We start from the raw sequence: 12,191 nt of genomic DNA on the forward strand, positions 1-12,191 counted from the left end.
GAAAAAAACAATCACGCAGAAAACAGAAAAAGCGAGACGGAATGATAGATGGTCAATAATAGCCCGCAAAAAAAGTGGGGACGAATTCAATTCCCTTGCACCAAAAAAGAGCACCCTCCAACTAGAGAGCGAATTAATCGGGGGACAAGCAACTGCAAGGCAGAAGAAGAACGTAAAGAACTGGAGGGGACATAATGTACGAATTTGGCCTGAAGATATTCCGGGCCAGTTTTATAAAAGGCCAGATGCACCAAGCAGCGGGCTTTAAACTTCACCCGTTTAGCCGCGGAAAACCAGTGAAGGGCATAAAGAATGGGAAACGCAGATGCAAAATGGGTTGCACCCATGGCCAGCCTGGCTGATGAATTTTGAAGGACTTGTAGCTGTTGTAACACGAAGTTGGGCTGTTCCAAGTAGAGCGAGTTGCAGTGAGTCCCATGAGAGAGGAAACAACTAATGGCCAGAGTAGGTCAGGAAGATAGGGCAAGACCTTGCATCGAATGTGCAATTTAAAATGAACAGTCTGGTGGATAGCGCTAACCTGGACCTGCCTCGAAAGCGATGCAGAAAGCTCCACGCCCACATTTTTAACAACAGCAGACTGGGTAAGCAAAGGGCCAAGTTCCATATGCCAGAAAGCAGAGGACGAGCCTGAAGATTCAGGAGTGGCCCCTACAATCAGGATCTCTATTTTATCCCTGTTAAAATGAAGCAAGTTCTTACCCATCCACACTGGGAATGGTGAATGGGGATTTACCATTCCGCCGCCACTTGTGATATTCCGGTGAAACCGGGATATCAGGCGGTGTAATCAGTGTTACAGGGTTTCCGGCAACCCGCCGTGCGACTGCTAACCTCGTAATGAGGGCCAATAACTTTACATTCTATTTTCCCTCTCCTGACAGTTTTGCCTGATGATGAAAGTTGCAATTTTGACCATTCTGATTGTCCCGACATTGCTATGGGCATTTTGAAAGCAATGGATGATTTTGTGGTGGCAAATGTGGATGAAGTTGTTTGTCTTAGTACATTTTCGGATTCCTTTAAAGCACTCCTAAGTGTTAACAGCCCTGTATGGCCCCCTAAACTGGGATGACTGCTATTCACAAATAGTTTCAGTTTTTTTTTACTGGAGAGTGCTCTCCAGCAATCTTGAGTAATATAGTAAATAGAAAAGGGACTGAGTTCTACTGTGATGCCGGCAGGCGGGAGAGAGCAGTGTACGGGAGCACAGAGCTCTAGTCCAGTAGATAAGTGGGGATGGAGGTGAAAGGGTGCATCCTGTTGCCGCCCCACAATCAAGATGGCAGCACCCGGTGAAGGGCCTTGGGTGGCTGGATAAACACGGCAGTGCACTGTGTGTTCTCGCCTGTGTTTCCAGCCACCTGATTGACAGAGTGCCCTCCACTGCATGTGAATGTGATTTCTACACTTGTTAATTCTGACAATGTTGACCTGGTCCTTGATACTGATAAAGCCTTTGTTTTGGGATTAAATTGTAGTAAATGTTCAAATGTTTGAAGTGTTGGCAAATTTCAACATCAAGGGATTATTTCCAGTCATGGTAACGTTTTATCTACGTCCAGAGGCTTTTGTCCTCACTAATGCCTGTTAAGCTCCTCTTCTGCATACATAGGAGGAGATGCCCCTTTAAGTGGGGATGCCCTTTATACCCCTTTAATATGCCTTATTTATTGAACCACCTGCAATTAAAATAAGGGCAGCACGTAGATCTCAGGAATAGAGATGGGTTGTGAAGAGCAGAAAATCTTGCTTTTTGCAGGTAATGGACATTTGTATCTTAGTAATGCCACAATATCCCAGCACTTATTTCATGAATTTTCTTAGATATTAGATCAGTTGCTGGTTACAAAATAACCTTGTTAAGTCTGGCGTTATGGTGGTTAGGCCTTATCTTCCCCAGCATCTTGGAGATCCTTTCAAATTACAACCACAGTCCTTTAAGTATCTGGACATCCATGCCTCAAACCCTGGTAGTAAACTACATGTTTTCAATTATCCACCAGTTCTTTTCCAAATCAAAGCGTAATAGATGGATTGTGTTTCCCCTGTCACTAACAGTGAACGTTCATGTAATTAGGAGAGATTCTATACCCAAGATCATCTATCTGGCACAGATCATTCTTGTTCAGCTACTCTTAAAATAATGAAAGACCTTTAGAAGCATTTTGTTAAGTTTGTAGGACACGAAAAGATTGCAAGGGCCTTGTGTTTCCTGATTCCTAATGGCAGCCATAGTTGGAAAACAGATAGAACGTAATGCGCAATTGCCTATTCACAGAGCAAGGAATTTTGGCACTACCCCCACCAAGTTTCCAGTGACAATCCAGCAACGCCCAGTTATAGTTCTTAGGAAGAAATCAATGAATCCCATGAATTCTTTATAACTTTATAACTTAATGGGCCTCATTAGGAGTTTGGAGGCAGTCATTCCCTTAATAAGGGCATGACTGCCTCCAAACTCGGGTCCGGGCCGGGTTCCTTGAATGAGGAATTACCGGACCATTCCAACCTTGGAGGACCCGGTAATTCCCCATTCAAAAAAACCATCCCTATTCCCATTTGAGCCCCCATTATTAGCTCCCTGGTCCCCTTGTGGGATCCGCAAAGGACATCTGGTATGACCAATAGTAATAGGGCAGAATGGGTTTACAGGCACCATTACCGGCGTCTTTAAACCCATTCCGCCCACCTCGTAATGAGGCCCAATGTGTTCTGACACCGTTTTTTGGACTCTTGCTAAAATCTACTTTGTTTAGTCCAAGACCTCCACAAAAAGTTACCATTGTAATTTAAAGAGTGGGAAAGGAGGGGGGGGGGGCAAGGCGGTACTTGGTTACACATTATTCTGGGTTGAAGTTTAGAAAACAATTATTAAAATTATTCATGTAGTAGGCAGTATTTCAAAGAAGATATTATTTAATTTTAAGTGTGCTTTTTTTAATGCACGACGCTCACAAACACTAAGACAATTAATTAATCTGTTAGTTTCCATTGGACTTAAATCAGTAAGTTTGCTAATTAATCATCTTTTCATCTATGGTGTCCTAGATTCATTTCACCACAAGAGGTTCAATTTTATATAAAAAAATGTGTGAAACAACAGAAACTAGGTGTACATGTACAGAATATTTCTCCAAAAACTCTTGATCCATTACGGTGTTTATACAGTAACTTTCTCATATTTATTTGCTTATGTTTTATTGTTTTCCTCTGAACAATTATTGTTAAGACTACAACAATCATTTGTGAATATTTCTTACTCTAACTGTTTTTTTAATATGCATTGGTACAAGCTTCTTAAGATTTTACATTTAAATATATCTATTAATGTTATTAATTGACATACATATTATAAGTACTCATTTGTACATTATTTCTTATGTATCATATTTGCTTATCTAGTTTATGCATTATATACATTATTGCAAGTTCTTATAATTTTGCTTTACTCCTGAAGTAATCACATAATTTTTCTTATGTTTTTCGACTTTACATCCCCAATGCTCTTATTTTGACTGTGTATTGTCATTCCTGTTTTGTCTCAGTAATCCATTGCGTTTTCCATTTCCTCAAAATTACGCTTCCCTCTACATGCCTTAATAATAACATGTTTAGCATGTCTTAATAATAACAGGTTTAGCTGTAAAGGTATAATAGTAATTTTCTAATGTGCTATTAACACTTTTTTAATAACAAAAAAGGGAATCAAGAAGGAAATGCAAGCTTACAGAGGTAAGGCATTGTGGTTAAACATTTTGGTACTGGAATTTAGTTTTGCGTGTTCCTCTATATATTGTTTCACATAAAGGCCTAATGTGTTCAATATGTTCTGCTGCTGATATTGCTTTTATAGATACTTTTAGCTTCACTTGCCGGAATACGATATTGAGTCTTTCATTCAAGTCCACTTTTTATTCGGAATAAAAGAACTAATGAGGATCATATAACACTATTTCCATTTTTTAAAGTTGCTAGTTATACATTTGTAAAGATTTCCATACTAACATTTTTTTAAATACTGTATATGCTTTATGTAAAAAATGCATTTTTTTCATTTTCTACTACGACACATGCAAATAATCCATCTTCAAACCAAACACTTTGCTATCAGCATCAATAACCCATGCAAATGACAAACATTGCACAATTATGGTTAAGGGTAGCATACTTTTATAATAAACGAACCCTCCTGGAGTGCTTGTATAGTTGAGTCTGACTATTATCATTCACCAATATAAATTAAGCAATTTTGGTTCTTTTGAAAACATTTTTTAATATTAATTCAATAAAAATGTAATTGCCCTCCAGTTATACAGGCAGGTATCAAATGGTATATGTAGAACAACAGCAAATCCTTCTGTAAACATTTTTAAAACACAAATTAAAGTGCAATGTGTTTCAAAAGTGTCACCATGCTCAGTATTACCAATTCTATGAATCTCTACTTGTGCAAATATTGCCATTCATTTTAAGATCCTGTTACATGCTTTGCCCACAGAGAGTCACGAACGGCAAGCAGCAAGAAGCTGGATGCCGTGCCATAATGCAGGACCTGCTAAAACAGTCTACTAAGTCAAGCTGTAAATAACGATAGGCTGACTAGGACATAAAAAGAGAAATAAAATAGGTTACAATGGGTGTACCCTCATCTGTATAGCACAAGAGTTTTACCGTATAGTCGAGACTGCTAGAGAAGGAGGATTATAAAGATTGTATGGCTCCAAGCAGCACAGAACAGTAACTTTGTTTTAAGAAAAAAAGAGAGAGGGTTACGCATCACCCGAGGTATCAGAGTGTGTTAGAAGTGTGTAGAAAGCCCCTGAAGAAGTTCCTTGGATTGGATCTACATAAGAGGAATGAAACATGTTGGACAATTACTAGATCCCTAACAGGATCTTAAAATTAATGTCAACATTTGCACAAGTAGAGGTGCACCGAATCGGTAGCACTGAGCACAGTGACACTTTTGATGCACATTGCTCATTATATTGGTTTTTAATATGTGTTTTAAAAAAATGTACAGATGTTTTTGCTGTTTTTCTGGATATACAGTTTGATACCTACTTATATAAGTGAAGGGTCATTACGTTTTTATTGAATTATTATTAAAAATTGTTTTCAAAAGAACAAAAATTGCTTAATGAATGTGCGCGAAATGATAATCTTGTATCCATCATCGACCGTGGCCATCCTGCCCTTTTGATGTTGCTAGATCTCCCTGCTGCATTCGACTTAGTTGACCACGCATTACTGGCAACAAGATTACAAACACTTGTAGGCTGTACAAATCTCACAACACAATGGCTAGCCTCTTTTCTTGGTCTCCGGAATGCCTGTGTGGTGATCCACACTTTTTCTTCTATACCCTCCCTTCTCACCCGTGGTGTTCACCAGGGACCTTCTCTATCTCCTACTCTCTTCAAAATTTACAGTTTCCCTCTGCTCCTGTTGCTTGATGACCTGGGTGTCTATACCAACTACTCTGATGACACCCAGGTCATCCTTGAACTTTCATGCTCTTACTCTACTGACTCGGAAGCCATTTCTGCCATCTACTCCGTCATACACTCCTGGATGAGTCAGAACTTCATGACATTGAATGCTGATAAAACAGAGATACTCATTGCCAGTTGTAGTCCCCTACAAACAATCTCTCTAAGGAATATGCGTCATTTATGATTGCCAATGTCTCCATTCCGGTGGGCCAAACCGTTAAAACCCTTGGCGTCTCTATTGACGCCAAACTCTCAATGCGCTCACACGTGGCCAAAAGTCGAGCTTCATGCGGCTGGATTAATATGCAACTCTGCGCAATGCTCCATTCTTATCTGTTAGCAACATGTCTCTTCTAGCTTCTGCCCTCGTAAACTCCAGGTTGGACTATTGCAACAGTCTTCTAGCCGGTACCTCTGCCAGCAACATCGCAGCCTTGCAGATCACTCAAAATGGCGCGGTCAGAGCTATGCTGGGTTTACCTAGGCACTTCTCTATTAACGAATCCCGGAAGAAACTGCACTCGCTTCCTATCAAGCACTGGGTTTCCTTTAAGATACTCACCCTTACATTTAAATGCTTGAACAACTCTGCACCCATCTACTTGACACAGTGCATCCAGCGCTATGTCCCTGGTCGATCACTCAGGTCAACTGAGCAGGTCATGGTCAGTCAGCCTCGCTTTTGCTCGGTCAAATTTGGAAAAACCAATTTCAATGTCACTGTGCCAGCTCTGTGGAACTCACTCCTCTTCATCTCAAGAGCTCTACCTCACTGGTTATCTTTAAAAAGAACCTCAAGACTCACCTCTTCAATACACCCTACTCCCTTCTAGCTTGCTGCCATCTCACTGTTTCTGATCTTCTTTGTTTCTACTGATTGTCCCTGTCTTGTATTGTTTTTGGTGCGCCGTGAGGCCTGCAGGTGATTTGGCGCATTATCAAAAATTAAAATAAATAAATAAATAATAGTCAGACTTAACTATACAAGCAGTCCAGGGGGGTTTGTTTATGAAAAAAGTGTGGTAAACCAGGGATAACCCCCTGTTGCTATATCAAATAAACCATAGTTGTAGTAATTTAGGGTAACATACATCACATTTTCCCAATAAAACACTTGTTAGTAATCATTATTTTGAATTTTATCGAAGGCAGAGGAATATAGTATACTTTCGCTGCTTTAACGGGATAATTTCATGACTACTAAAATGTTTTCTTAACCTAATTTTCATCATATACGCTTGGAAACATCTATATCTTACTTATATGTGTGGTCTCTTCAACCCCTATAACCAGCAGTCCCCCATTAGAAACATAACAGTTTTAACGAAGGCAAGTGTTGTGCTTGGAGCTTCTTTCCAGAAGTGCTGGTTTGCTGATAAGTTTGTGTTATATGAGTTCAACAGATTTACAATATTTTACATTGATGCGATGTCATAACAACATTCTTTTAAAATAAAGCATAATTAAATTGGTTTTGAATGATTTGAAAAAAAGAAGAAAATCAATTGTTTTGACATTTATCATACAAACAGGAATAATTGAAGTAAAAGGTATTGTAGGTAAGGGAAAGTAGCTTTAGTTTTCATCATTTTAAGGTAGATGTCCTTCATTGCTCATCCTTCTGGTTCACGTGAGTAGTCATGCTGTCTTCCTCTTGCTCCTTTTCCTTCTGAATTGTTGTTGTGCTTTCTATAATATGTTTGTCAACCATGACAAAAGCATCAGGGCTTTCATCTTTGAAATCGTCCAATTCAGTAGCATCATCAATATCAAACGTCTCAATAGGGCACTGAGAAGCAAATTAAGAAACAGTTTATAAATAATGGTATTTGGCCATTTCCTTTAAAATACATCACATAGAAGTCAGTTGCCTAAACATTTGGTACAATTTGTGTTTTTTCTGAAACCTATATTTTAGACTGTGCAGAAAATGTTCACAATGCTCAACAGATTTTGTGTTAATAGAAAATAACAGCCAGTTTATACATGATAGGCACACAAAAAGAGTAAACAAGTATAGTTTACAACTCATGAGCCAACATCAGAAAAAAATACTTGAAGTTTCAATTACTCTTACGGTTCTTAGTTTGGCACTCATGTAATAGCTGTGTCCATTGGGATCTTTCATTTAAGCAATATGCCCCGAGCGGCAGGGGCATTACCGACTCAGTTAATGCCCCGGGGCCCATAGTTATTTGCTCAGGCCTTAACGAAGGCCCCAGGGCATTACCAGAGTCGGTAATGCCCCTGCCGCAAGGGACATATAGCTATTAGTACCCTGGCCTGCAATATCTGCATGACCGGGGCACTAAAAGCATTTTTTTGTGTCCCGGAACGCTGCAGCGTTTCGGGACAGAAAAAAATGACCAAGAAAAAAAACGACCAAGAAAAACGTCCAAGAAAATGGCCGCCGGGAAAGGGAAAACGGAATCTGTTTTCCCTTTCCATGGCAGCCATCGGGAGCGGACGCGCGGGGATCAGAAGTGTTCCCAGTGCGTCCACTTCCGAAAGAAGACAGAGAAGAAGGTAAGTGGGGTTGGGAGGTTGGGAGGGGAAAAAAAAGAAAAAAGGAAAAAAAAGAAAACGTACCTGTGTCCCCGGGGAACGATGGAAGCCTCCAGCTGTGTGGAGGTGTGGAGGCGTGGAGCGGGAATGGCCCTGCTCTGAGTCTCTACATGGCTGGAGATTGCCATTGTTCTCCACCGGGGACAAAGGAGCAAGAAGGTAAGTGGGGTGGGGTGGGGACGGCAGGGAGGAGGGAGGAAAGGGGAAGGAAAAAAAAAAAGCTTTGCCTGAGTCCCCGGCAGGGAGTGAAGGCAGCCTCTCAGCCGTGAGGAGGCATGCAGCGGGGATGGCCCTGCTTCGAGCCTCCTAACTAGCTGAGGCGCTGCCACGCCCCCCACCGGGGACAATGGCAGTGGAATCCCGGACGGGTAATGCCTCGGCGAGGGCCAATCACAATGGTTCTTTCATTCTGATTGCGCCTTCGCTGGGTACTAATAAAGATTATACAAAAATGCATTAGTCTGTGTGCAATGATAGAATAAGGGAACAAACTCCTTTTGAGTTGTGGAGATTTACCATCAGAAGACAACAAATAAAACTTAAAAACTTCTGATCCTCAGACAAAGTAGAAACATGAACTGGGAACAAAACCGACTGACAGAACACCATATACAATATTTAGTATTATATGCAATTCAGGGCAAGGTTAAAGAGCAGGTGGGAGGAATAATGAAACTGTACACATCTCAGTACCTCTTCCTTGGATTTGAGGCACTTTTTGTGGGCAGTCTTGAAGGCCTCGTAATGACTTCGAACTATGCAATATGTTTACTTTCTAATGATTCTTTTATTGAGAAATATCCCATATTTGATCTAATACCCTCACCACAACATTCCCACCCAGAAATCTGGGGCAAGAAATAGGCTGTTTTTGACCTGTATATATTCTTTTATTTAAAATAATAAATAAATACATTAAATACAGGCAGTTGTCTACAGAAAAGAAAATACATTCTGCCTCACTAATGTTTTCAATCCAATATTCTCAAATATTCAAACACACTGAAAAAACTTTAAGGTGCAGTTAAGTTGCACAGATTCAACACAACAAAACCCTTCAAATTCAGCAGAGGTAGGAAGTCATGACCAGCTTAACTCAGCGCGCTCCCTTTGATGTCCCCCATAATACAATGTTGCATGTCATTGTGACCCCCTTCTCTTATAATATGCATGTGCTCATGGGCTTTGCAACGTGAACGTGCCGAGTTAAGCTGCTCATGAATTCCCACATCCGCTGAATGTCAAGAGTTTTGTTGCATTAATTCAGTGCAACTTAACTGCACTCTTAACAAAGGTTTTTTCAGGGAATTTTAAGGATTTTTTAATACCATCATGTTTTACAGGCCTTTAGCCACAGCCGAACGCTGTGTATTTGAAAATACTACCATGCCCGTATCCATGGCCTTCGGCCAGGCCAGTGGTTACGGTAGAAGGCTGTTTCCACTGTACATGTTCTTCCAATATGCACAGCCTTTGGAGGTGCCCACTGTATATTTTGACTAGCCAGGAATGAATAGGGATTAGGCCAAAACAGTGTTTTTTGTTTTCTTAATAACTTCTTTCCCAAAATGTCTAGTCTGGGGTGCCTATCAGTACAATTTGTTCTGCAAAATTATATCTAAATCCGTCACACAAGTCAAAAGTCACTGAGTGGCAGTCTTGCAGTTTACTCCCACCACCCAGTCTTTTCTCCAGTTCTATCGTTGGAGGTGTGTTTCCTGCTACACCCAACACTACAAAGCCTCACTTACTCCGCGGAGCGGACGCAGAGTGGCGGTGAGTGGCAGTCTTGCAGTCATGCCAGGCAAGACAGGCTTGGCCGCCCTTTCGCCATCTACGCTACAGCTTTTGGCTCCAGAAGATTCTACAGGCCGCTGTTTAAGAAGTAATGCAAAGTCGTTGTCTAAAAACACAATTACAACCCCTACACAAACGTTCAACCATCCTTCCTTTATTCCTACTGAAAGAACAGATGACCGGCATATCCATCTGAGTCCAGGTCTCAATTAACCACCACACCTGGGAAAAGGACACTGCAAAGATCACAGAGCTAACGTTCGTGTCCCCTACAAACAATCTCGCTAAGGAATATGCGTCCATTTCTTCAACAACAAGCATTTACCACACCAAGGCGAAGCTGACTTACCCGTGGAAAATGTCACAGCCCCGGCTGCCCGCGGCATTGAGCCTCCTCCGACCTCCGTGCCTGTTGCAACCGCCGTTCCCCTGCAGGCCGGCCTGACACTTCTCGGAGCTCCGCGCATCCCGAGGGGGGGGCCGCGTTGAGTCCTCCGGCCGTGCCGACTGGCCTTCCATCGGGGCGCATATCAGCTACTTCAGCTGTAGCCGGCGCTCAGCGGCCTCCCAGAGGGGGGACCGCTTCGAGTCCCGTGCCCGCGCCACCTGGTGCTCTCCCGGTGCAGGACGGGTCGATCCCTGCTGCGGCCGCAGCTCCGCGGTCTCACGGAGGTGAGGCGGCGTTCAGCGGGCAGGCAGCACCGCAGCAGGCGAGACCTGACCTAAGGACGGGGGAACTGGAGGAGGCCACCTCGGAGAGTGACACATCTGTTCTCCCTTCGGGGAAGAGAGAGGTCCTGGTGCCCGATTCCTTCGGGAGGCCCCAGCTCGAGGAGAGAGAGCAGGGGTGCCAGAGAGGGCTGGGAGCCGTATGCGTGACTCCGGCTCCTCCAAGTGAAAGTGAAACAACAGCAGCGCCACCTGCCGCCGCAGTAACGGCCATAGCAACAATCCATGGCGAAAATCCTACCAATTTGCCACTTGACAATCCGAACCAAGATAAAAGTGTGACGACTCCATTAAGTCAACTATTGCCCCAGGAAACCAGGGCAATACTACCTGAGAATACAAAAAAAAGAGAACTTGGCCCGTTGACGACCTTATCAAGAAAAACCCTGCTCAAGATCCAACAACTAAACAAGTGAAATCTTCGAGCTCTGCCAAATCCCTATTTAAACAGGCCAACCTCACCAAAACGCCCCGTGCGGGCCCTTAAGGCACAAGAAAGGGCTTCAAAAAACCCCAACGCCCTTTGAAATTACTATCAGACTTTTTCCACAAGCACTCTAAAGCCATTCAAGAGAAGTGCAAAGAACTGACAGACGCGGAAATCCTCGAGGCAGCAGATGCAAGTACACCACCCCGTAAGCATCGCAGGCTGATACAAGCCCAACGAAAATCTCCTCTTCCTCTTGCAAAAGAAGATAATAGGCTAGTTTACAACATAGACACGTCAAAATGGCACTTTTCAGGCCAAGTTACTCCAATAATTGCACAAATAATGTCAGAAGAGTCGGGGGCCCAGTACGTCCGAAACCCGGCTTTACCATCAACACCCATCCACACACCATCTACGCCAAGTGCTAACATCGTAAAGGTGTCAATCTCTGCTCCTGTCCGGGTTCCTCAACAAACCCCTACCATCATCGACCACGGAGCACAGAACCAACCACAGACTCACAGTCAAGAACAACTTGAGGTAGAGAGACCTACATCTCTTTCAAATAGTCCGACCTCACCGAAGCAAGTCAGCCCTACCATAATCAGTTCTACTCAACCTCTGCCACAGGACTTGTCACTCGACTGCGACTCAATACATCGACCAAGTGACAGTGTCAACTACAAAGAACAGGCACTTGAGCCCTTGTCACCGTCACCAGGAGAGTCTCATAGACCCAGCCCACAAACCCTGGAAAAGGACCTTGGAAGCAAGCATCCTGCAAAATCTAAAAACAGACTCCAGTTTGAGAAAACCTTAGACTCCTTTTACTCAAACGTAGACAACTATAATAATCAAAGAAGATACTCTTCAGATCATCCCCCCAGAAGGCTATCATCTGCAACTATGCCAATTACACGGCCACCATCTCCGACAAGAGGTAGACCAGCCCCGCATTGCTATACAACTTTGAACGACTCACAGCCAAAAAAGCTTGACACATGCACTCTGATGTCAGCACTATCGATAGCACTTAACCCATTTCGTCAAGTTGTACGAAACAATCAGAGATACGATGAAAGACCATACATCGATTCAAACGTCAATGCTAAATAAATTAAGCTTTCTCGAGGGCTACATTATGGCTCTAG

The 12,191-nt window shown here is 42.7% G+C and overlaps 1 protein-coding gene across 4 annotated transcripts in view; it reads right to left on the minus strand.

The window, feature by feature from the left end:
- Nucleotides 1–2,979: 2,979 nt before the first annotated feature.
- PCNX2 (pecanex 2) overlaps nt 2,980–12,191 on the minus strand; it is a 3,925,748-nt gene continuing 3,916,536 nt past the window's right edge. For all 4 annotated transcript variants that reach the window (XM_069606982.1, XM_069606983.1, XM_069606981.1 and 1 more), the window contains one exon: nt 2,980–7,308. In XM_069606982.1, the coding sequence (XP_069463083.1) occupies nt 7,126–7,308 (183 nt within the window). In that variant the 3' untranslated portion in view covers nt 2,980–7,125. The remainder of the gene's footprint in view (nt 7,309–12,191) is intronic.

The sequence above is a fragment of the Ambystoma mexicanum genome, chromosome 4p, assembly GCF_040938575.1.
Source record: "Ambystoma mexicanum isolate Mex_15411 chromosome 4p, UKY_AmexF1_1, whole genome shotgun sequence".
NCBI lineage: Eukaryota > Metazoa > Chordata > Amphibia > Caudata > Ambystomatidae > Ambystoma > Ambystoma mexicanum.